This window comes from Gymnodraco acuticeps, unplaced genomic scaffold, assembly GCF_902827175.1.
Source record: "Gymnodraco acuticeps unplaced genomic scaffold, fGymAcu1.1, whole genome shotgun sequence".
NCBI classification, from domain to species: Eukaryota; Metazoa; Chordata; class Actinopteri; order Perciformes; family Bathydraconidae; genus Gymnodraco; species Gymnodraco acuticeps.
In genome coordinates, this window is record NW_022990185.1 from 46981 (window position 1) to 74105 (window position 27125).

General features: G+C 46.6%; 1 protein-coding gene across 1 annotated transcript in view; it reads right to left on the reverse strand.

Annotated features, from left to right (window-relative positions):
- Positions 1-585: 585 nt before the first annotated feature.
- Positions 586-27125, reverse strand: part of LOC117547253 — a 48854-nt gene continuing 22314 nt past the window's right edge. Inside the window, exon 4 of the mRNA XM_034217841.1 lies at positions 586-1632. Within this exon, the coding sequence (XP_034073732.1) occupies positions 1217-1632 (416 nt within the window). The 3' untranslated portion in view covers positions 586-1216. The remainder of the gene's footprint in view (positions 1633-27125) is intronic.

A 27125-nucleotide genomic window follows, 5' to 3' on the forward strand; every position in this document is an offset into this window, starting at 1 on the left:
AAATAAACAAAAAAAAGCATGACAACAACAAATAGAAATGTTACAATATAAATCAATAAACTATACATAATACATTATAAAACAGAAACAATTTCAAATAATATGTATGTCTAATATTGGTGGAAAATCACTTATTTAACTATTTAAAATAGTTGTGGTTACTGCACACAAAACCCAGTAGGTACCTATTGAAAATCTTAGACAGCTCTATTTATGGGTCATTTTGTTTATTTCCAAATTCCATGGCTGTTGCAGGTATTTAACTGAAGATATTTAACCATACAATTGGCTTTCCGTCTTTTTATGGGGAAAACATAATGCAAGAAATGCAGCCAAAATATATTGTATAGATATATACTTTGATGAGATATTAACCATTTGCATTTGTATTCACAATTTCACACACCCATGTACATGAAGGTAAACAACACATATCAATGTTTATTGCAGGGCTACTGTGATTAATCAAAGAATATGGTTCATACTGTATGGGCATATTAATCATTTTGAATAGCTTTATTTTAGTCACCAAAACTCAAACTTAGCTTTACAATTTTCATTTTCATGGGAGTATAAGAAGGCCTTTATGATTTATCTCTTAAGAAGCTGAAATACCCTAGTTCCAGTTCTAAAGACTCCCATCAACGCATCTCCACAGCTGTCACCCAAACTGTGTGTGGTGTCGTTTCTAATAAGACTATTGATACTGATATCAATAACAGTTAGCTGTATTAGCCAATAGTTAAGCCAGAGCATGTAGGCCCCTGGTAAGACTCTTTTTTTCTCATATCCCTTAATGTTGTGTTACAGTTACTCTGGGTCTCCACTAGATGGCAGTAAGCTCCCATGATTTAAGGAAACAACATTACGATCAAGTCAGACAGAAAAAAGCACTAACATCTTCGGTAGAAACTTTCAGAACTAAAGATGACTAAATAATGCTCTGGTACTAGTTTTTATTATTTATAATAATAATAATAATAATAATAATAATAATAATAATAATTTAAAAAAAAAGAAGAAAATGTATAAAAAGGCTACATCAAGAAAAGCACACATCCTGACAAATACACATTTAAAGAGCCCTAAAGAATAATTGCGACTATTATATTATCATATTACGTCCTGTCACTTTTGTGCTCAAACAGTTTGCATAGGCAACACATCAGGGGGGGGGTTGATTTAGTGACCAGCTTCACACTAGCAGTGGTCAAAGTCAGATGTGGAGGGGGGGTGACTGGTAAAGCACCAGCAAGGGTTCCCTCAGGGATCCTCTGTTTAAACAGTAAAGACTTTGTGTGAGGGCTTCATGGAGGACCAGACTCCCACGCTCGTCTGTATAATGCAGCTGAAAGCCCACCCCCCCCAGAGGCTTCACAGGCAGGACAGCTGAGACATCAAACACATCATATCCGGATGAGGCTCGCTGGTCCAGGGACAGCAGTCTGTCCTCTAGGGCTGGACTCTCCTTCAGAGCTCCCTGCCAGGCTGTGACACTGTGCAGGGTCACAGTCACACTGATGGGGCGGGGGTGCAGGGTCTTCCTGAACAGAACCAACTCTGCCCCCAGCATGGAGGGGTCCAGGCTGCTGACATTAAACCAGATCCAGCCTGGACGAGCGTAATGTGGACCTGCGTGAAGAATAAAAAGACAAGAAAATTAAGATTGTAGGATTTTTAAAGGCTCATACCAATTTATTCAAATATGTTAGGCTTAAATGCTACTTAACTAACATGCATACTTAAATATTGTTGCTGACCATTTTCATTTATACATGCTACAAGTCAGTGGAGGAAAAAGTATTCAGATTCTTTACTCGAGTAAAAGTACTAATACCACACAGTAAATGTACTTCAACGACAATCGTACTTAAGTAAAAGTATTTAAGAACCATTAAGAAAATGTACTTAGAGGGTTAGGAGTAAAGGTATACTAATTGAAGATTTTTTCAGATTTTTTTCGGATTTTAAAGCAACAGCAACAAATCTTCACAATAGCCGCGTTCACACCAAGTACTTTGCCGTACTTAGTTCCCAGCACTCAGTTCCCCCATGGAACTAAAGAGCCGATCGTGTTCACACCGGAATAAGTTCTCTGAGGGAAGATTACGCAAATGAGCCGCTGACGTCACTTCGTCTTCTTCTGCTTTGGGTTTACTGGAAGGCCGCAAACAACTTCACGGCGTATACTGCCACCCGAAGTCCCCGGCCGGAAGTCCCCGGAGTTGGGGACTGGCTTCAGTAGAAGCTGCTGGGAGTCCCAGCAGCTTCTACTGAAGCCAGTAAATCCGAGTAAATCGCCAGAACGCCGACACCTCCTCATCTCCACCGCTCCCATGTTTTCTTTTGTGTTGCCATAAGTTAGTCTCTCTGCGTTTGTGCGCTGGGCTAATGCTAATGCTAATAATGCTAATGCGAGAATAATAAAATGGCGGCTCTACAAAACATTTCAGAGTTTTACGGGGCGTGGTTTGCAATTCGCCAAGCAAATCAGAACTGGGGCACTTTTTTCCCTCAGGAGAGTACCACCTCTCAGCAGGCACTAAAAATGGGGGTAAAAGTTCCCGGCACTAAGTACTCTTTTTGGTGTGAACGCGACATAAGGGGTACTAACGGAACTAAATGGGAAAAGCACGAGGAAAAGTACTCCGGTGTGAACACGCCTATTAAAGAAGCTGGAACTGTGAAATGTATTTTTGCCAATTCATTTTCTGTGGTTTGAGTTGTTTAAATATGTAAGGTAACAGCCTTGACAGGCCACTAGGTGTTGCTGTTGCGCAGCAAATTGTTGTTTTTTGTCCATTGTGGGACACCGTATTTCTCTTGTTGTTCTGGGTGCGGCCGCCATCTTGGCGCTAATGTTTGTATTCACTCCGCAAAAGGTGTGTCAGAAGAGCTGCCATTGTGAAGAATAAATCGCTACTCAGCGTCTCCACCGCAATCCAATCTGCTTTGTCCTGTTTTCCACCCCTCTGCATAACATCCCATCACCAATAACAAACACAACGCAGAGTACCATGGTGTTCAGAGAGGCTACGGGACATTTGGGTTATATCGTTGGTGCCGTGACTCGGATTGTGGTGCTCCGAGACTGCTGAGAAGGAGAGACTGATGGCAGTACCCCCCCCCCCCTGCCAGTTTATCTCATATATATTCTTATTGAGCAGTGTTCTAGATGTAATTTAATTACGAGCTGATATTGTGCTAGACATTATAATTTGTATTGATTGTTTTGACTCATTACAATACACTAGAAATAACATTTCCACATAAACACAAGTTAACACACAAACAGATGTGGAGTGCTCGTACAGATTCCCCATCAAAGCTTGAGGCATCAGGCCTGCAACCTCTCCCTGGGCCTGCAATGAGCCTCAACTATGACTCCCCTATTAAAACACACACACTCTAGTGTTGTCACGATACCAATATTTTGGTTTCGATACCGATACCAAGTCAAGAATTGCGATTCCGATTCTTTTTCGAAGGGAAACAGTCTTAAATGTAATTATTGTGCTTTATTTCACACCAGAACCATAACCATAACACACACTTTTAAACAATGAGAACAATAAATAAAATAAATGACAATAATTCGTATTAAATAAAAATAAGCATCATCTCAAACTACTTTTTTGTCAAAATAGATTTGTATATTAAACAACAGAAATTACATTCATCACAATGAGGTCTCCGACAAAAAATAGAACATAACCTCACTGTCAGATATAGCTAAAATACTTCCAAATTTCGCTTCTGGCGTCTTTTTTGTCAACAAGCCGAGGCGCAGCGGCAGTTGCACTCCCACTTGCAGCCATGCTTCTCGCTTTCTCACATGCTCTGGCAGCTAGCGCGTGCACGAGAGAGGGGAGGCACTTAGAGCGTGCTTGAGAGGGGAGGGATTGCATGCACGGCTGCAGTGAAGGGAGTGGAAGCAGAGCGCTGAACACACACACATAACAGCGCTTTCTCACCGGAGTACTTTTCCCCGTCATTCTTAAAGTATCGATACTAATGAAACGAAGGAATCGTAACATTTTTAACGGCAGGGTATCGCGGTACCTTTCAAGTATCGGTACACCGTGCAACACTAACACACACACCTCTTGAGTGAAGGGGCATCCGCTGACACAAGCACAGCGAACCACCAGCTATCAGTGAGGCCAAAACTCACCAACCAGCCCACCAGGTTTGCAAATGCTTCACTACAGTTTGATATTGAAGACCACCGGATCAGCTGGAACCCCACAGACTCAGGCTTGCATAATACCCCACAACCCCCAATCCTATCATCTTATACTGATCACCGTGTTACTCCAGCTCATGTATCTTCATTTCCAGGCCCTGGAGCTTCAATACAGGTACCTCAGCTCTGTTTCGACAACAGCCCTAGCCCGGGTCCAAGTCACCAGACTAACAGGTCTGATTATGGCAGACTGGGTGCAGCCGCTTCTCAGCCGGTGATACAGTCAACGATGGTCCCTGCCCCCCCACCCCAAGTCAGTGTGTATGAACCCACAGCTATTGTACCACCTCAAAGCTTCCCGCTCAACGCCTACCCTGAAATGCGAACTATGCAGCAGCCCAACATAAATCCTCCAATTAACCCCCCTTATCCAACCGAGGCCATTCAGCGTAACTCCCATGTCTACACCAGCTATGCATATCCCGCTCCTGAACCCCAAGTACCCGCACCAAGGTTTGAAACACCACAAACAATTAACATTATGAATAACCCCCCTGCTGCTGGGCAGACCCTCCGATGGTCAGATTATGAACGAACCCCCCAATCACATATGTCACAAGCTGCTGTCCATTATCCACATGACCTGACTCAAAGTGAAGGAGCCCCGAGGCTACATTCTGTCACCAGTGCATGGGGCCCCAACATGACAGCGCCCAACCCCCTGAATGTAACTTATGCAGCTCACACCCAAGCCCCTGCTCCAAGGATGCCTGCTTCGGACCATCAAGTCAGCAGTAATCGCCATTTTCTCCATCAGTCCGCGCCCTTACCTCCATATCCCACTCACCACACTCAACCCGGTCTATCTGAGCCACTGCAAAGGACTCCTGGCAGAGCCCTCACCCACCCAAGCATTCCACTGCCTGCCTATGGTGGCTTCATGCAGACCCATCAGGTGAAGAATGTCCAAGTCTTCACTGGCAATGCTGACAATAAAATGCTCATAGAGGACTGGATTCATGACCTGCAGTACCTTCTGGAGGCAGTAGAGCTTCCCATGCACCTCTGCTTCTCCACTGCTGTGCGACACCTGGGTGGTGAGGCTAGGAAGCTGGTTCTGAACCTACCCCCCCATGATCAAACCCCTGAGAAGGCATTTGAAGTACTGAGGGCAGAGTACGGTGACACACAGGGCTCTCTAGATCCACTGGCTGACTTCTATGAGCGTAGCCAGAGGTCCGGAGAATCTCCCTGCTTTTATGCTATAGCGTTGGAGGCAATACTGCGGGCTGTCGAAGAAAGTCAAAGAGGGGGCAGGCCTTTCCCTGACCAAGATTGCAAACTTATCCGACAGCTCCTAAGAGGGCTTATTGATGAGGAAGTCTACACGAGGATTTCACCTATGAAGCCCCTGCTTTTCAGTTTCCGAGAGCTTCAAACTGAACTCAGAAACCTAGCAAAAGAGTCTAAAAGGTTCCAGTCACAAAATAAGGCAAAGAAAACATACACCCAGGTGCATGTTACAACAGAGGGTACTAATGTAAGGGCAGAAAGGTCAAAGAATACCTCAGAGTGGTCAGAGTTGACAGAGATGGTCAAGAGATTGGCTGTTAACCAAGAGGAGCAGATGGCAAAGTTGTCTCGTCTGGAGTCAAGAGTTGCTGCTTCACCCACGGTTCCTCCAAGGGTTCAGCCACCCCCTAGAACTGCAATCTAGAGTTCAAGTTTTGTATGCTACCGGTGTGGGAAGGAAGAACATACAGCCCGTGTCTGCAGAGCAGTGCTCCCAGATCCCAATCCGGCCTGGGCACACCAACCACAGCCTATGACCCCTGTGGAGGAGAACAGGCCTAACTCAGCTCAGCATTTAAACGCTTAGAGCCCATGGTAACCGGGGCAACCATGGGCGGGCAGCAAGATCCCCCAAAGCAAGTAAACAAATCAATTGGTGGAAAAGAGGGCACCCCCTTAGTAGGCCCACGGAACGAGGGTGAGGTTGAAGTCAATGGAATGAAGTGCAAAGCTCTCATCGACTCTGGCTCTCAGGTAACCAGTATTACTCACAGATATTGGTGCAACCACCCTGCCCTGCAGAACCAAAAGCTGCAGCCTTCTAAAGTACCCATAGAGGGTGCAGCAGGTCAAAGTGTGTCCTACTATGGTGTCCTGCAAATTGACTTGAAAGTGCTGGGAAAAGAGTTCAAAACTGTGCCTGCTTTTGTTGTCCCTGATTCTGATTATCGCTCCTCTGTTCCATTGATTGTGGGAACGAATGTCATTCTGGCCTCGAGGAGTCACCTCCAAGCAACCTACGGCCAGCAGTTTCTTCACCGAGTCAAGGAAGACCACCCGGAGTGGTACACCGCTCTACTGGAGATTGGCAGCACCGACCGTGAGGCAACAGATGACAAGGTGGGCCCTGCTGTGTATACCGGGCGCAAGATTCAAATTCCCACAGGAAAAGAGAAGGACTTGAGGTGTGAGATCAAAATGGGCCCACGGAGAAAGACTTATACTGCCCTCATTGAAAGCAACTCCTCCTTGCAGCTTCCCCAGGACCTCTTGGTTTCCAAAGTCCTGGCTGATGTAAAGAAAGGCTGCACCCCGGTCAGAGTGATGAACCTGTCCCAACATGCTATTACTATTAAGCCACACACTCACCTGGCCAATGCATTCCTGGTGGACAATGTTGTGGAATTTCCAGACGAAAAGCTGAGTGGATGTCGCAATAATGGGAGTCAGGAAGTCTGCCTGAGTCTGGACCAGATAGTGGTGAGTTGTGGGGTGGACCTAAGTGAAGCAGCAGTTTAGAATGAACACCAGCGCTCCCTCCTTAGAGATCTTGTCGAGAGGAACATAGGTGTTTTCTCCAAGCATCCCATGGACTACGGCCACACAAAAACAATGCAGCATGACATTCCCCTGGTTGATTCCAAGCCCTTCCGGCTCCCGAATCGCAAGATTCCGCCTTCACAGTGGCAAGATGTGCGGAAGTTGTTGATAGAGATGGAGGCGACAGGAGTCATCAGGCCTAGTAAGAGTCCATATGCGTCCCCAGTGGTGATCGTGACTAAGAAAGACGGGTCATTAAGGTTGTGCATTGACAACAGAAAGCTAAACTCCTACAGCACGAGAGACGCATTTCCCCTGCCCAGAATAGAAGAGGCCCTGGAGGCTCTGGGGCAAGCAAAGTACTTTTCCACACTTGACCTCACATCTGGTTAGTGGCAGGTGGAGGTAGCGGAACAAGACAAGCACAAGACACCTTCCAGAGGTTCATGACCTGCTGTTTTGGGGATCTGAACTTCACCCACCTCTTGATCTACCTTGACGACCTCATCATCTTCTCCAAAACCTTTGATGACCATCTGGAGAGGTTGCAGCTGGTGTTTGATCGGCTTCATGAACATGGCTTGAAGTTAAAGCCTTCCAAGTGCCAGCTTGTGAGAAAGGAAGTGCAGTACTTGGGTCACTTGGTATCGGCGGAGGGGATCAGGACAGACCCAGAGAAGATCAGCAAAGTCAGGGACTGGGTGAGGCCCACAAACAGGAAGGAAGTGTTGCAGTTCTTAGGGTTTGCTGGATATTACAGGCGGTACGTTGGTGGCTACTCGAGCATCGCTGCTCCTTTATACCGCCTGACAACTGGTGACCCCAGGAAGAAAATAAGAGGAAGGAAGACAAGTTTGGGTCCTGAGCTGCCCTTTTTGTGGACTACAGAGTGTGAAGAAGCCTTTCAGTCCCTGAAGCAAAAGTTGACGACTGCTCCAGTACTGGATTACCCGGATTACAGCCTACCTTTTGTGCTTCAGACCGATGCGTCGGGACAGGGGCTTGGTGCTGTCTTGGTTCAAGTCCAGGATGGAGCTGAGAGAGTCATAGCCTATGCGAGCAGAGGCTTGAGCCTGGCCGAGTCAAGGTATCCTGCACACAAACTGGAGTTCCTTGCTCTGAAGTGGGCAGTGACAGACAAGTTTTACGACCATCTCTATGGGCGTCCATTCTCTGTCCAGACGGATAACAACCCCCTCAAATATGTGATGTCCTCTGCAAAGCTGGATGCTACCGGTCAGCGATGGGTGTCTCGGCTGTCTACATTCCACTTTGACATCCAGTATCGGAGGGGACAATGTAACGCAAATGCAGATGCCCTCTCCCGTATGTCAAACCAGGAGGTCACACAGGTCCTACAAACCTGTCCTCAGCGGGTGGGGATCAATATGAGAGTGCATGGGGAGACACAGCCCACACTAGAACCAGGAGGGCCCCCTGATGAGAACACTGCCGCAGAGAACCCTGACTCACAAGACCTTGGGCCGGGCATGTCAAGTGAGCCCTACAGGGAGGTGGGGACGGAATCCCTGCCTGCCATGACAAAACAGGAGATCCGTGTGGGGCAGAAGGAGGACTCTGTCATTGGCCCCGTCTTGCACTACAAAAGTTTGAACCAGAAACCAAACCGCAGCGAGAGGGTCAGTGGTGGTGGGCAGGTGTGCCTTCTTTTAAAAGAGTGGAGGAGGTTAATGGTGAGGGATGGTATCATGTACCGCCACATCCAGGATGGCCAAAGGGGAGTAGTGGAGCAGCTAGTATTGCCAGAGAAACTGCATACAGCAGTAAAGACTGCTCTCCATGATGATTCAGGGCATTTAGGATTCGAGAGGACGTTGCAAATGATAAGGGAGAGATTCTACTGGCCAAGAATGTTTCAAGAAATCAAGGCTTGGTGTGAGCAGTGTGAAAGGTGCTGTCTCCAGAAGACCCCTACTGCAGGCTCCCCTGGTCAGTATCCACAGCAGTGCCCCAATGGAGCTGGTGTGTGTGGACTTTCTGACTCTGGAGAAGTCCAAAGGTGGCATAGAAAATGTGCTTGTGGTTACAGACCACTTTTCCCGCTACGCCCAGGCCTACCCGACAAAAGACCAAAAGGCCTCTACAGTGGCTAAAACACTGTGGAAAAACGTCTTCTGCCGGTTTGGGTTCCCTGCGAAGCTGCATGCGGACCAAGGGCGCAACTTTGAAAGTACAGTTGTGAAGGAGCTGTGTAAGTGCACTGGCATCACAAAGACTCATACGACCCCTTACCACCCACAAGGCAACGGGACCACCGAAAGGTTCAACCGGACCCTCATGAACATGCTGGGGACCTTGGAGCCACACTTGAAACCCCGCTGGCATGAGCATCTTGACGCAATGACACATGCCTATAACTGCACACAGCATGATTCAACAGGTTACACACCATACTACCTGATGTTTGGGAGACATCCTAGGCTCCCAGTGGACCTGATTTTTGGGCTTCCCACCGCAAGTGAGCCACGTGGATACAGTGATTATGTCCAAATTCTGTACGACAGTCTGTCACAGGCATATGCACAGGCTAATCAAACCTCTCGGCATGCTAAGGCTCAACAGAAAAAGCACTATGACAGAAAAGCAAAGGGTCAAGTCTTCATAGAGTCCTTGTCAAAGTATGTCATGTGGAGGGAAGGCAGAAACTGGGAGACAGATGGGAGGCACGTCCATACATTGTGGTGAAGAAACAACTCAACACACCTGTATATGTGATACGATTGGAGGACAGCGAGAGAGAGAGGGTGGTGCACCGCAACCTCCTCACACTGTGTATGTTCCTTCCAGTGGAACGAGTCAGTGAAGTGATAGGAGAAGAGGTTGAATCGGATGCAGCAGAGGACTGTGAGATCGATCATACAGAGGAAGTTGAGGAGAATGTGGGACCTGGGACACCAGTGGTACACGATGAGCCCAAACAAATGGAGGAAGTGGATGTGGATGAAGGACAAATGGATGAAGGAGATGAGGAAAGTACGACTGTGAGTGACACCAAATCACTTGACAAGGCTCCTAGGAGAAATCCACCAAGAAATCGGTGTGCCCCGAAGAGACAGTCATGTGAGTCACAAGTCCTGAGTTCGGAAGAGGACCAGAGGAGGAGAGAAAGGGGATGAAAGTTGTGGCAAAGGGCCAAAGCAAGTAGAGAAGCAGAACAGGGGTGACACAATCAAGCCACAACATTCTGACTGTTAAAATGTATAACACGCACACATTTTATAAGACAATCATACATACAGAAAGGTTATTTGTTTCTCTTTAACTGTTTAAATTGTTTGTGCTACATGGCCTTTGTTGTATTTTGTTTGGCCTGATGGCTGGGATGCCATCAATTAAAGAAGGGGTAGATGTAAGGTAACAGCCTTGACAGGCCACTAGGTGTTGCTGTTGCGCAGCAAATTGTTGTTTTTTGTCCATTGTGGGACACCGTATTTCTCTTGTTGTTCTGGGTGCGGCCGCCATCTTGGCGCTAATGTTTGTATTCACTCCGCAAAAGGTGTGTCAGAAGAGCTGCCATTGTGAAGAATAAATCGCTACTCAGCGTCTCCACCGCAATCCAATCTGCTTTGTCCTGTTTTCCACCCCTCTGCATAACATCCCATCACCAATAACAAACACAACGCAGAGTCCCATGGTGTTCAGAGAGGCTACGGGACATTTGGGTTACAAATATAATGTTAGATGGTTTAATCCAGGGGTCTCCAACACGTTGATCGCAAGCTACCGGTCGCTCGCAAGCCCTCAATAAGTAGCTCGCCAAACGAATCCAAAATATAAAAATATACCAAAAAAATAAAAAAGTAGTTCAGTCAGACAACTCACGTGTTCCTTTAACATGTTTATTAGAAGCAGCATATAGTTGAGTTTGGCGATTAGGCTCGGGCATCATCACTCCATAGATATACATAGCACGATGAGTGATGATTAAATAACTAACCCCGAGCCTACAGGTGGAAGCTGGGGTGGTGGTGGGGCAGCAAGCAGCAGCGACGTAGAGGTAGCTGCAGCAATAGCAGCAGCAAGCAATGCATGGAGAGAGATCTGGCAGGTTCAATAGAGCGGCATATTAAGGAGACTGTTTGGTTGGTTGTAGAGTGGCAAGGGGGCGTTATGTATGAATGCAGCATAAGTGCTCGAGTTGACTGCCTGAACTAGCTCTTAGACTTCGCCCCATTTAAAAGAATCTACCCTATGCATAAACGAAACTTCAATCATAGCGAACTCTATCTACTTACTCCAACTCTATATCTACCTAACACCCCCCTCCCCCAACAATGAATATCGACCAATCACGTTCTTGCTTGATTTGCGGGACCAGCATTGCAGTCGGGAAGAAAAGCAATGTGGAGCGGCACCTCACCGCTTCTTAAGGAGTCTGGCAGAATCTAAACACATTAGCCCCATTTAACACAGCCTAGTCGTGCCAGCCTATACAACACATGAGGGGCAGAGTTTTACTGTGTGTGTATGTTGCAACTTGCATATTTATTGCACTTGACGCACACACACTCATGGCGTAATTTCCACTGGGGACAGGGGGGACATGTCCTCCTCACTTTTCGAAATCCTGTTTCCCCCACTTTAAAAATATGTTTTTTTTATTTTTTTTAACGCATGCCATCATCGCCACGGAGGAGCACACATCCTCTGTGAGCGAGCGAGACAGAGAGAGAGCAAGAGAGCTAGAGAGAGCACACCTTTATCTATTTAATATAGCCATAGTTGTAAAAAATAAAGTAAGAAATCATTCCAATGTGTACGTTTACAAGTTTAAAAGGGGAGTGATTAGTAAAATATGCATACATAAAAAGAAAGAATGCTAACTAGGTAACATAAGATAAGAATAAACAAGTTTAAATGATTTGTTATTGGTTGTGATCATATTCTAAAGATGTTTGGATTATTGAAAAGTATACAGCTCCCTTTCATCTGAGTGTTGAGAGCTGTATCCATAAATTCATTTTGTGCTCAAAGTGCACCAGATTGATGCTTTTAACTTCAACATTTAAAAAACAAAAATCTTTCCGGGGGATCATGCCCCCGGACCCCCCTAGAGGAGGTGAGGTCCACCCCAAAATAAAGCAGGTTAAAATAATTAGATTGCATACATTTTTAGTAAACACTGCAAACGGGTCCCACAGACCCAAACAGCACACAAAGGTTAAAGGTTAGCATATAATAATGTTAAAATGTGCTAAATATATACACTGCAAAAAGAAAAGAAAAAGAGGAGTGAAAAATACAAAAAAAGTACAAAATTGGCTCCCAAAATGTAGAAGAGTATAAAGCAGTATACAATGAAAATATTCTGAAAAGTACAAGTATGTAAAATGTGTACTTAAGTACAGTCATTGAGTATATGTGCTTTATATGTGCTTAGATCAGAGTCTTGCATCGGGTCGGTTACTCGACGGGTGACCCGCAAAAAAAGTGATTCGCGGGTGGTATTTTTTTTCCGGGTTCGGTTCTGGGTAAAACAAAGAGGATGCGGGTCGGGTCGCGGATGGTGCATAATAAATATATTAAAAATAATAATAATTTAGTTTAATGTTTAAATCCTCAGACCTCTCCCCCACGGGGCCGCGCATAATCATAACCTCTGCAGCGCATCAATCTGCTGCTGAGCTTGCCACATTCGAAATGGCTGAGGTGAAGCTCTCTGAATACAGCATTGTAAATAACTCTTCCCCAAGAGCGAAATCCAACGTCTGGGAGGCTTTTGGTGTCATCCTAGACCTAGATGGAGAAAATAACCAATATCCCACACTTTTTGAGACAAATATGCAACTGCGTGTGTTAATAATTGCACGTTTTCACTGCTCATATATATGCGGGTTCGGGTCGGGTTGCGGATATTGTGCAGACGGGTTGGGTTACGGAACTAATTGGCAATATGTGCGGGTAGTGGGGCGGGTCCGGTATTGCACGTCGCGGGTGCGGGGCGGGAACGGGTCTTGAAAATCAGAACCGTGCAGGACTCTGGCTTAGATGCTTCAAAATGCATCACTGGCTTTAACTACTTTATACTGAGATAATCTGTCAATGTTGTGATTTGCCGCCCCCTAGTGACAATTATTCTTTACAGCAGCGGTCCCCAACCTTTTTTGCGCCACGGACCGGTTTCATGTAAGAAAATATTTTCGCGGACCGGCCTTCAAGTTGTGGGGGGATAAATATGACGAAATAAAATAATACGACCTGTGTTCCTGTTTTACTGCTTATTGGAGTGGCGAAGTCCCTCCCCTTCCGGTGGACCTCCATGGGACCTTATTTCGGAAAAATTATGTATTGAAGTCAAATGGAGAGAGAAAGATTATCTTTCGATCCCGTTTGAATTGTGCCACGAATTACACATATGATGTTTGTCAATTTAAAAGATCATTTTGCATTTAAAAAAAGATTTTTTTTGTCGTAAAACTGTGAAGCAACACATTTGTTTGTGTGAAACGGTCAATGAACTACATCTCTGGTCTTGCACAACAATACACGTCACCAAGATGGCCGTCACTACTGTCTTGCCAAACAAGGGATTGAATACCCTCACTATCAACAAAATGAAACACGTCCAGAAGAATGTCATGCAAAGCTGCCAGCCTGCCTGCCTTCCTTTCTTTTTAATGTTTAATGTCAACCATTTGTGCAGATAGCATGAAGTACAAAAGATCACATGAAAACGTTTGAGAAACACTGCATAGACTGTATAGATAAATGGACGTAGGGTCCGTGACGTCACCCATAGGATTCTGCAGAGTTGCCAAGAAGCCCTTAGTAGGCGGAGTCGGACACTAATGGCTCGACAGTGACGTCAGAGTTCAACTCCCGCCTTCTCCAGCCTGCTCCAAATAAGGGCAAAGAGGCGGAGCCGAGGCGGGACCTCCTGCCACCGAGCTGGAAGTCCCAGAGCTAGCTGAAGCTACCAAGCTAAGCTAACATGCTCCCCATCTGCACACTGCCATCACATTTTACGTTTCTAAGGTAAGCGGACATGAAACTATTCGGAAAAACTATAAATAATAATCTAAGTAATTGAGTTTTTAGCATAATACTTCAGAATCTTAAAATCCCTTAACGTTTGTATGCAATTGTGCTAAATTCAACACTGGAATCAAGCAAATATGAATATGTTTGCATGACATTAGTTATTTATATTTTGATATCATTTAATTATACGTTTAATACATTTAAGTCAAGCTAAGGTACATGTGATGGTAGCTAGTTAGTGCTCTTACCTGTGAGGCCTCCTCCAAACAGCATAATAACCAGACTGTATCATTAAAACTAAGTACCAGTTCTAGATCCTTGACTTTAGACAAACAATTCAAGAGACAAAATGTATTTAAAGACCAATCTTTATTTGAATGTGCATCTTAACCTGAGATATTAGTTATACAGTAATAGTATTGACAATCTAAAAAAAACTGAGCAACTCAACAGTCAACTTTATATTTCTTATTGTCTAAAGTATTTATTATTTTTCATTTTCCCCCTCTCATATTCAGTGTGGACGGATTGAGACAGCATGGTGTCCAGAGAGCTGCAGAGACTTCAGGGAGAAACCTCCGTGTGATGAACGTCCTGTCTGTTGGTTTGGAGAGGACTGAGTGTCTTTCCTCAGCGAGGAGGACCAGGCCTGATGGAGGAGCCCATGCTGGGCACAGCTGATACCAACTGCACAGGCCTAGTCTGTCATATGTGCTTTTTATTCAAAACATTTTTGATTAACTTTTGGTTCACATTTCAATAAATTGTATTTGCACTCCTTTTGTCCATTATTCTTACTGAAAATGTTAGATTACACATTCACATCTGACTGAAGATTGGCCGAAGATGTTGAGTCGTGTCTTTCAGGCATGTCCTTTCCTAACAAAAATGACAGGAAACATAAAACATATTATTGCAGAACAAGTGTGTTATTTATGAAAGCGGTGTGTTTGTGTGTTTAGGGGCTGTAGATATAATTATTTTGTAATTGTAATGTTTTTTTTTATTTCAACAATGAGCTACAAAGACAATCAGATTATGAATGAACAGTATGAAGTTCATCAACATTGAAATATATTTTATTATCAAAATAATATTTAACTGTTATCAAAACGTAGTGCAACTGTAGAAGCTTGCTCTGTTGTCTCACTGAAAGAATAACTTTGACCACGTTTTTTACAGACAATATTGAGAGATAAATAGTAGCAGTTCTCACAATGTGTTAAATATCTTTGCCTTCAATACATTAAATTAGAAAGCTGACAAAGTCATATTGCTAAATATCTAAATGTAACTTTTTGCATGGAAAAAACCCTCAACTTAACTGATGTGTAGGTGATCTAGGGGTACTCAAACTTTTTTGTTAGAGGTCCACTTGTGAATTTGATACAAGGTCAATGGTCCGGATCAATGCCAGTAAAGTCCCCCCCCACACCCCCGGAGCGGAGCAACGAAACTGAAATTAAGAAGCAGTTTCGGCACGCTATGCATGTACTTTGGTCAGGAGGTTTTAAAGTGCTATATAAATACAGTTGGATTGAATTGGATTGGATTAATCTACCTTATTTGGGGGCCCCCTTCTGGTCCAAGCACTTGCCTGTCGGTAAACGGCGCCCCTGTATACACACAGACATTCAATACATACATACATACATACAGTGTAATGGCTTGAACTAGTGGGAGAAATGGCACTGTTTGTCTGTAGCCAATGCCTTAAACCTCGGCAAAAATGGCATTAGAAGCATTAGAAAGTCAAGGTAAACTTGTGGTTAATGTCATAGTCTGCTGCCGGATAATCAATCCCGCAGCAGTAAGGCTAAGACTGCCTCGGACTCTGCGGATCCATCCCACCTTCCACGTTTCCAGGATCAAACCTGTGCGAGAGAGTGCCTTGGTTCCTAAGGTCCCTCCCCCACCACCGCCCCGGATGATTGACGGCGGGCCTACGTACACTCTCCGACGACTTCTTCGTTCCCGTCGCAGAGGAAGAGGAGTCCAGTACCTGGTGGACTGGAAGGGTTACGGCCCTGAGGAGAGGGCTTGGGTTCCAGCTCGTCATGTGTTGGACCCCCGGCTCATCAGGGAGTTCCATCGGTGTAATCCTGAGTTCCGTCTAAGACCGTCACGTCGACGGGCAGAAACACAGGGAGAGTCTCTCCTCTTACCGTCAGCTCTTCAGAGGAGGACAGCGAGGGGCCGGCTTCTGATGAGGACGCAGATTCCGACAGGGGGCAGGAGAGGGAGGCCAAAATAACTTTTTCAGATGAGTATTAATCCCACCCTCCTCTGTAGATTAGCATTTAGGGACGTCAGGAGCCGTCCATTAAGGGGGGGGGTTCTGTCATAGTCTGCTCCATCATTCACCAGTAGTTTTCCATTCACCTGTCTCACCTGTTTTCCACACCCACTCATTAGCTCACTCTCTTTCTCTTCTGCACCCATTAGCTTCTGCCAGTATTTAAACCCGCACCTTACACACACTCTTTGCCAGATTGTACTTTGCCTCATGCTTGTCTTTCCCGCGTTTGAAACTAGATTGCCTACCCGGTTCCGACCCTGCTTGTCCTCGATCTGCCTGCTCTGCCTGTTCCCTGATCCTGCCTGTCCCTCGACTATCCTGTCTGGCCTGTTATCCGACCCTGCCTGTATCCCCGCTGACCGCCTCGCTTACTCCCTGACTCTCTGCCTGTCCCTGACTCACCTTCTGCCCGCTGTCCTCCGGTGCGTTAAACTGCTCGGTTGGAATTCCTCAGATCCAGTGGAATCTCCAATAAAGTGTATTACCAATTCTCCTTGGTTTCTTGAGTGCTGCATTTGGGTTCTCCTTAAGATTGTGACAGAACAATCTGGCCAGAACATGGACCCAGCGCACTCCTCTGCACCTAGAGACCGTTTCGTGAGAGTTGAGGACGCTCTCCAGAGGCAGGAAGCCTCGATAGCCGCCCTGGCCACCGAGGCTCATCATGCTAACTCTTCACATGACCAGACGCTAACCTATTTAGCTGCGCAGCTACAGCAGCTAACGGCTACTGTGCAGCAGCTAGTGGCAGGAGTGGCCGCTCCAGCGCCTCTTCCTATGCCGTTGACACCAGCTTCTGCATCACCTCTGATGGGATTTACCCCGGAGCCTCGGGTGGGAACTCCGGAGCGCTACGCCGGGGAACCGGAGGGCTGCAGCCCGTTTCTTACGAACTGTTCTATCCTGTTTGCGCTGCAGCCACACACTTTCGCTTCTGAAGCTGCTCGTGTGGCCTTCACGGTCAATCATTTGACTGGGAAAGCCCGACTATGGGGCACAGCGGAATGGGAGCAACAAACACCCGCCTGCTCTTCGTTCCCCGCTTTTTCTGCGGAGCTGCGCAAGGTGTTTGGACCCGTGTCTGTGGGTCCAGACGCTGCAGGAGGACTACTGAACCTGAGCCAGGATAATGGATCTGTGGTGGATTATGCCATTGAGTTTCGCACCCGGAGCCGCCTTAGCAACTGGAATTCTGCAGCCCAGTGTGACGCCTATCTGCGTGGTTTGGCGGATTACATTAAAGACGAGCTGGTGTCGTTTGATCTGCCCAATTCACTGGATGGGTTGATTGAACTGACTTCCCGCATGGATCGGCGCATCCAGACACGGAGACGGGAGCGACGATCGGCGGGAGTTCAACATGCCTGGGCACCCCGACGTCCGAGTTTGGCTACGACACCTCACCTCACTCCAGAGCCGCAACCAGGGGGGGATGAGCCCATGCAGGTGGGTCGCACCAACCTCACTTTGGAGGAACGTGAGCATCGCAGACGTCGTAATCTGTGTCTCTACTGCGGCCGGGCCGGCCATTTTGTTTCTCACTGCCCGGTAAAAGGCAAGGCTCAGCAGTAATGGGGAACATACTGGTGAGCCAAACCCCTGGATTTGTTCCCACTCAGAGACCATTGAGCCACGCCAGGTTGCTATTACCGGATAGCTCTCAGGCGCTTGCTGTTTTTATTGACTCTGGTTCGGACGCGAATATTATGGACGAGAAGCTTATGCTGCAGTTGGGAATAGACCGGGTTCTTTTGTCTCGCTCAGTTCCAGCCAACGCTTTAGACGGTCACCTGCTGGGGACAGTGACTCATCGCCCCTGGTCTCACATTTCTCTGGACTTTGTTACTGGTCTGCCACCGTCCAACGGACACACTGCCATCTTGACGGTGGTAGACCGATTCAGTAAGATGGCTCATTTTGTGCCGATACCCAAGCTCCCCTCAGCCAAAGAGACGGCGGAGCTGGTCCTGCTCCATGTGTTCCGGCTCCATGGGCTGCCTACTGATGTGGTTTCCGATCGTGGTCCTCAATTTACCTCAGTGTTCTGGAGGGAATTCTGCACGCTCCTTGGGGCCACGGTCAGTCTGTCATCCGGTTTCCCATCCGCAATCCAACGGTCAGACAGAAAGAAAGAACCAGGAGATGGAGACGACCTTACGCTGTATAGTCTCCAAGAACCCAGCGGCCTGGGCTAAACAACTGCTCTGGGTCGAGTACGCCCACAACACTCTGGTCAGTTCGGCCACCAAGTTGTCCCCATTTCAGTGTGCTTACGGGTTTCAACCCCCTCTGTTTCCAGCCCTGGAGAGGGAGGTTACCTGTCCGTCCGTCCAGGCTTTCATCCGTCGTTGTCGACGGACCTGGAATCAAGCCCGGAGAACTCTCGTTTGTTCGGCCAACCGGTACGCCTCCTCTGCCAACCGCCGACGTTCCAAAGCACCTGTCTACCAGGTGGGCCAAAAGGTATGGCTTTCCTCCCGGGATATTCCTTTACGGGTGGATTCGAAGAAGCTTGCACCTAGATTCATTGGACCTTTTGAGATTGTCCGGATAATCAATCCCGCAGCAGTAAGGCTAAGACTGCCTCGGACTCTGCGGATCCATCCCACCTTCCACGTTTCCAGGATCAAACCTGTGCGAGAGAGTGCCTTGGTTCCTAAGGTCCCTCCCCCACCACCGCCCCGGATGATTGACGGCGGGCCTACGTACACTCTCCGACGACTTCTTCGTTCCCGTCGCAGAGGAAGAGGAGTCCAGTACCTGGTGGACTGGAAGGGTTACGGCCCTGAGGAGAGGGCTTGGGTTCCAGCTCGTCATGTGTTGGACCCCCGGCTCATCAGGGAGTTCCATCGGTGTAATCCTGAGTTCCGTCTAAGACCGTCACGTCGACGGGCAGAAACACAGGGAGAGTCTCTCCTCTTACCGTCAGCTCTTCAGAGGAGGACAGCGAGGGGCCGGCTTCTGATGAGGACGCAGATTCCGACAGGGGGGCAGGAGAGGGAGGCCAAAATAACTTTTTCAGATGAGTATTAATCCCACCCTCCTCTGTAGATTAGCATTTAGGGACGTCAGGAGCCGTCCATTAAGGGGGGGGTTCTGTCATAGTCTGCTCCATCATTCACCAGTAGTTTTCCATTCACCTGTCTCACCTGTTTTCCACACCCACTCATTAGCTCACTCTCTTTCTCTTCTGCACCCATTAGCTTCTGCCAGTATTTAAACCCGCACCTTACACACACTCTTTGCCAGATTGTACTTTGCCTCATGCTTGTCTTTCCCGCGTTTGAAACTAGATTGCCTACCCGGTTCCGACCCTGCTTGTCCTCGATCTGCCTGCTCTGCCTGTTCCCTGATCCTGCCTGTCCCTCGACTATCCTGTCTGGCCTGTTATCCGACCCTGCCTGTATCCCCGCTGACCGCCTCGCTTACTCCCTGACTCTCTGCCTGTCCCTGACTCACCTTCTGCCCGCTGTCCTCCGGTGCGTTAAACTGCTCGGTTGGAATTCCTCAGATCCAGTGGAATCTCCAATAAAGTGTATTACCAATTCTCCTTGGTTTCTTGAGTGCTGCATTTGGGTTCTCCTTAAGATTGTGACAGAACAATCTGGCCAGAACATGGACCCAGCGCACTCCTCTGCACCTAGAGACCGTTTCGTGAGAGTTGAGGACGCTCTCCAGAGGCAGGAAGCCTCGATAGCCGCCCTGGCCACCGAGGCTCATCATGCTAACTCTTCACATGACCAGACGCTAACCTATTTAGCTGCGCAGCTACAGCAGCTAACGGCTACTGTGCAGCAGCTAGTGGCAGGAGTGGCCGCTCCAGCGCCTCTTCCTATGCCGTTGACACCAGCTTCTGCATCACCTCTGATGGGATTTACCCCGGAGCCTCGGGTGGGAACTCCGGAGCGCTACGCCGGGGAACCGGAGGGCTGCAGCCCGTTTCTTACGAACTGTTCTATCCTGTTTGCGCTGCAGCCACACACTTTCGCTTCTGAAGCTGCTCGTGTGGCCTTCACGGTCAATCATTTGACTGGGAAAGGCCCGACTATGGGGCACAGCGGAATGGGAGCAACAAACACCCGCCTGCTCTTCGTTCCCCGCTTTTTCTGCGGAGCTGCGCAAGGTGTTTGGACCCGTGTCTGTGGGTCCAGACGCTGCAGGAGGACTACTGAACCTGAGCCAGGGTAATGGATCTGTGGTGGATTATGCCATTGAGTTTCGCACCCGGAGCCGCCTTAGCAACTGGAATTCTGCAGCCCAGTGTGACGCCTATCTGCGTGGTTTGGCGGATTACATTAAAGACGAGCTGGTGTCGTTTGATCTGCCCAATTCACTGGATGGGTTGATTGAACTGACTTCCCGCATGGATCGGCGCATCCAGACACGGAGACGGGAGCGACGATCGGCGGGAGTTCAACATGCCTGGGCACCCCGACGTCCGAGTTTGGCTACGACACCTCACCTCACTCCAGAGCCGCAACCAGGGGGGGATGAGCCCATGCAGGGGGTCGCACCAACCTCACTTTGGAGGAACGTGAGCATCGCAGACGTCGTAATCTGTGTCTCTACTGCGGCCGGGGCCGGCCATTTTGTTTCTCACTGCCCGGTAAAAGGCAAGGCTCAGCAGTAATGGGGAACATACTGGTGAGCCAAACCCCTGGATTTGTTCCCACTCAGAGACCATTGAGCCACGCCAGGTTGCTATTACCGGATAGCTCTCAGGCGCTTGCTGTTTTTATTGACTCTGGTTCGGACGCGATTATTATGGACGAGAAGCTTATGCTGCAGTTGGGAATAGACCGGGTTCTTTTGTCTCGCTCAGTTCCAGCCAACGCTTTAGACGGTCACCTGCTGGGGACAGTGACTCATCGCCCCTGGTCTCACATTTCTCTGGACTTTGTTACTGGTCTGCCACCGTCCAACGGACACACTGCCATCTTGACGGTGGTAGACCGATTCAGTAAGATGGCTCATTTTGTGCCGATACCCAAGCTCCCCTCAGCCAAAGAGACGGCGGAGCTGGTCCTGCTCCATGTGTTCCGGCTCCATGGGCTGCCTACTGATGTGGTTTCCGATCGTGGTCCTCAATTTACCTCAGTGTTCTGGAGGGAATTCTGCACGCTCCTTGGGGCCACGGTCAGTCTGTCATCCGGTTTCCATCCGCAATCCAACGGTCAGACAGAAAGAAAGAACCAGGAGATGGAGACGACCTTACGCTGTATAGTCTCCAAGAACCCAGCGGCCTGGGCTAAACAACTGCTCTGGGTCGAGTACGCCCACAACACTCTGGTCAGTTCGGCCACCAAGTTGTCCCCATTTCAGTGTGCTTACGGGTTTCAACCCCCTCTGTTTCCAGCCCTGGAGAGGGAGGTTACCTGTCCGTCCGTCCAGGCTTTCATCCGTCGTTGTCGACGGACCTGGAATCAAGCCCGGAGAACTCTCGTTGTTCGGCCAACCGGTACGCCTCCTCTGCCAACCGCCGACGTTCCAAAGCACCTGTCTACCAGGTGGGCCAAAAGGTATGGCTTTCCTCCCGGGATATTCCTTTACGGGTGGATTCGAAGAAGCTTGCACCTAGATTCATTGGACCTTTGAGATTGTCCGGATAATCAATCCCGCAGCAGTAAGGCTAAGACTGCCTCGGACTCTGCGGATCCATCCCACCTTCCACGTTTCCAGGATCAAACCTGTGCGAGAGAGTGCCTTGGTTCCTAAGGTCCCTCCCCCACCACCGCCCCGGATGATTGACGGCGGGCCTACGTACACTCTCCGACGACTTCTTCGTTCCCGTCGCAGAGGAAGAGGAGTCCAGTACCTGGTGGACTGGAAGGGTTACGGCCCTGAGGAGAGGGCTTGGGTTCCAGCTCGTCATGTGTTGGACCCCCGGCTCATCAGGGAGTTCCATCGGTGTAATCCTGAGTTCCGTCTAAGACCGTCACGTCGACGGGGCAGAAACACAGGGAGAGTCTCTCCTCTTACCGTCAGCTCTTCAGAGGAGGACAGCGAGGGGCCGGCTTCTGATGAGGACGCAGATTCCGACAGGGGGCAGGAGAGGGAGGCCAAAATAACTTTTTCAGATGAGTATTAATCCCACCCTCCTCTGTAGATTAGCATTTAGGGACGTCAGGAGCCGTCCATTAAGGGGGGGGTTCTGTCATAGTCTGCTCCATCATTCACCAGTAGTTTTCCATTCACCTGTCTCACCTGTTTTCCACACCCACTCATTAGCTCACTCTCTTTCTCTTCTGCACCCATTAGCTTCTGCCAGTATTTAAACCCGCACCTTACACACACTCTTTGCCAGATTGTACTTTGCCTCATGCTTGTCTTTCCCGCGTTTGAAACTAGATTGCCTACCCGGTTCCGACCCTGCCTGTCCTCGATCTGCCTGCTCTGCCTGTTCCCTGATCCTGCCTGTCCCTCGACTATCCTGTCTGGCCTGTTATCCGACCCTGCCTGTATCCCCGCTGACCGCCTCGCTTACTCCCTGACTCTCTGCCTGTCCCTGACTCACCTTCTGCCCGCTGTCCTCCGGTGCGTTAAACTGCTCGGTTGGAATTCCTCAGATCCAGTGGAATCTCCAATAAAGTGTATTACCAATTCTCCTTGGTTTCTCGAGTGCTGCATTTGGGTTCTCCTTAAGATTGTGACAGAACAATCTGGCCAGAACATGGACCCAGCGCACTCCTCTGCACCTAGAGACCGTTTCGTGAGAGTTGCAAAAAACTTCACAGACCTATATTTGTATAGGTATGGCCCTACAATATATATTTTCCAATATAGCATAATAGGTCCACTATAATTTACATCAGAATCAGATTTTTTCTTTTTTTAAATAATTTTTTATTATTATTTTTATAATGGGACACAGGGTTCGGTCCGGATTGATTTGCAGTTCGGTCCGGATCCGGACCTTGGTCCGGAGTTTGAGAAGCCCTGGTTTAATGTAATGTAAATCAGTGTATTAAAGTCAATACTTCATTTATTTAAACCAATATCTTTCTTGATTCTTAGTTTGTACAGTATGAAAATAGAGTCTTTGTACCTGTGCTGAAGTTCACTGCTGTGAGGAGTCCAGTTCTGTCTCTCACTCTCTGGTCCTAGCCTGTCTGCATCAGCTGGACACCTTAAACAAACAGATATATATGTAAAGTACCATGTGTACAAACAATATAACTGATTCTCTTCTGTTGAACATGTTGGATTGTGTATTGTCCGAGTCAGGGTCCTTTTTATTTTACTGTAACTTTGGAAGTTGTGTTACCAATGCTTACTGTTTATTTGATACCCATTTGGTAATGCAATTAATAAAAATAACAAGGTTTGGGTTCGTTCTTCAGATGACTGTGACGTTAACGTGTAAGCTCAATAATGAACTCCAGCTCAACCAACCATATTGTAATATCTAACTAATCATCTTGAAATATGACATTAATAATTGTAATATACACATCTTATTGTGAGGTTGATTTCACATACACTACTTCGACATTAGCTTGTCTACATACTTGAGCATAGCCAATTTAAATTAATCTTAGCGATGCATACAGTTCCTACCTACATAATAAAATATCTCTCTAAGTTACAAGGATGACCTTATTTTATCAACCTCAAACAGAAGCCGTTTGTTCAACAGTATTATCCCACTTAACGCTTAACACTTTTACTTTTAACCTTTATACAGTCTATGGTTTTAACTTGGAGGCTACGATTACAATCGTTAGCACCGATGTAGCTACCACTGGCTTACACGCTAACCCAAGCCTTAACATTCATTACGTAGCTGATTAAAATCATTAACACATAAATAAAGTACTCGAGTTTCACTTACCGCAAAACCTCATTCATGCACCGTCTGTTTCAACCGCAGAGCGAGTCACAATAGTCCGATATATAAGCATGAAGAACAAACAAACACGGCCGGGGTCAAGTTGTGTTCCCTGGATGAACTGAGCAGGCAGAGTCTCTGTAGCATCACGGAGCAGCTAGCAGAGAGACAAGAAGCTAACAGCAGCAGTCACTTGACAGAGCTGTCACTCAATGTGACCACGCCCTAATTTATGCAAAAACTTGAAGACCTAATATAAATAAAAGGGTCTTGTTAGAAAACAATTCCCTCACAGATTCATAATCATGAAGGTGGAATCTAACTATATTGATAATAATATTTATTGCAGCCAGGGGTAGAAACATGTTTTTTTCTGCTGTAAAATTGAACATTTTAACATGGGGGTCTATGGAAATTGCTCCTTTCTAGAGATGGGCGAGTTAACCCGGATCCTAGAAATGAGCTGGTCGTGACGAGTCTCCCCTCTCCATTAACCCGAGTCCTTTGAGTCCTACACCTGGTGTGACGTACAAATTAAAACTATAAATTGCGTCACTTGCTACTCTCTTTATAACATGTAAAATAACATTACAACGTACCCCAGTCCATCTGCCTACCCTTTAGCAAGTAGGATAGCTTCCAGATGTTAACGTTTGAGGGGACGCGGATCAGTGAAACTTCCTTCAGACTCGTGGGGACTCAAAGGAGCCGTAAGTTAAAATAATGTATTGAAGTCAATGGAGAGAGAAAACGTATATTTCGATCCCGTTTGAATTGTGCCATGAATTACACATATGATGTTTGTCAATCTTAAAAAATAATTTCCATGTCAAAAAAGTCACAGTTTGTCGTAAAACTGTTGAAATATAAGACGCAACTAGAAAGACTACAAATCCCAGAGTCATGTAAGTGATGTCATAACTGATGTCACAATTGTTTTCCTCCGCTAAATATAAGAGATAGATAAGATAACTTTAACAAGATGCCTGTGTGCTTAGTACCAGGTTGTTATCATACCAGCAATGGGTCTTGCTCGTTCTTTCGCTTCCCGTCTGATGAAAGGACCAGGAGTGGCTGGATCAAGTTAGCTACCTAGCTAGTAGCTAGCACGTTAGTTAGCATTACAGCCTTGTCATTTGTATTAGCCTTAACATGAAGTAACATGAAGTAACCCAAAATGTTAAAAAGTAAGAGTAGTAGTCATATTTCGTGAACCCTTTGAAGAGTACTGTCACACCGGTGTGATCATTCTATAATACACAATTTAAGCCCGGGGGAGAAACGCTAATGCTACATTAGCGTTAAGCACCACTTAATCAATAAAAAAACACTCGCGGACCACCTAACTCCACAAATATCCAAAATCACATAGTTTTTCTAGAACAGATTACAAATCGCCTGAAAATGGTACAAAGTGGCAACATGTGTGATGAAGGTGTTGCACGGGGCTATATCATGCAGTCGAAAGTTAAACTTAAGCTCGCTCCATTGCGGAGATATTCCCGCGAGAGTGCGGAAAACTTAAATATATTTATTTATTTAAAATGTGCAATGTTATCAATATATATATATTTCTAATAAACTTTGTTTATTGATTTTCGTACACAAATTAAACAGAGATGACAGAGCGGTTGTGATTGACAGTGTCACATTACAGTTGTGCAGATCACATAACATATGAAACATTACAACAAGACCAAAAAAAAAAAAAAAACAGTCGGCTTGGTCACACAACAAAACACAAACAAACACATAACCTTATTCTCTTCAGGTAATAGTACAAATACATTTAAAATGTTTCACATATATATATATATATATATATATATATATATATATATATATATATACACACATACATACATACAGTATACATATAAAATAATAATACCAAAAAAAAGAAGATACATACATACATATTCGGGTCTTATTCCGGAATATCCGGGAAGGTCATCCTCCCTGCATAGGCAAAGAAAGGCCCCCAGACACTCCGGAACTTCCCGGAGGAGCCTCTCAATGTGTAACGGATTTTTTCAAGCTGCAAATTATTAAAAATGTCCCTTATCCACATAGTGTGGGAAGGTGGTGTTGGTGATTTCCATCTTGTTAGAATAAGACGTCTTGCTAGTAATGTTGCAAAGGCTATAAGGTCTGCTTTGAGCAAAGGCAGGTTTAGGATGCCAAATACTGCAGTAATGGCATTAGGCTCTATAAGCGTCCTGCAGTTACCTCTGATAAAGTACTGAAAATTGAAGTCCAGTAGTTGTGCAGAGACGTGCATGACCAAAACATATGCAAATAGTTTGCAGGTGTTTGGTGACATTTTTCACAAGAAGGATCTATATTGTCATACACTTTGAACAGCCTGACTTTAGTCCAATGGGTGCGGTGAACAACTTTACACTGAATCAAACCATGTCTTGCGCAGACGGATGAAGTATGCACACGCTTAAGAATATTGCCCCAAAGATCCTCTGAGATCTCCTGCCCCAAATCCTCCTCCCAAACAGCTTTCACAGAGTTTAGAGAGGTTGAAGATAGGATTTGGATTTGATTGTAAATACACGAGATAATTCCTTTCATCACAGGGACCTGAGCGAGAAAAGCATCTATAGGCGTGTCAGCGGGCAGGTTAGGAAACTGAGCATATCTATTGCGAGCAAAACTCAGAATTTGCAGGTATCTAAAAAAATGATGTTTAGGAAGAGAGAACAATTCTGAGAGCTGTTGAAAAGATGCAAAAGTGTTCTCAATATATATACATCTTTAAATGTTTTTTTAATACCAAGGTTTGACCATATAGAAAATGCACCATCTGATATGGAGGGGGGAAAACATGATTTGCAGCTAGTGGAGCCGAGGTAGAAAAAGCTTGCAGACTAAAGTGACGTTTTAACTGATTCCAAATCCTTAAGGAGGTTTTAACAACTATATATTTAGCATAGAGGGAAACCGGGCTGTTTATGGGGGAGTGCACA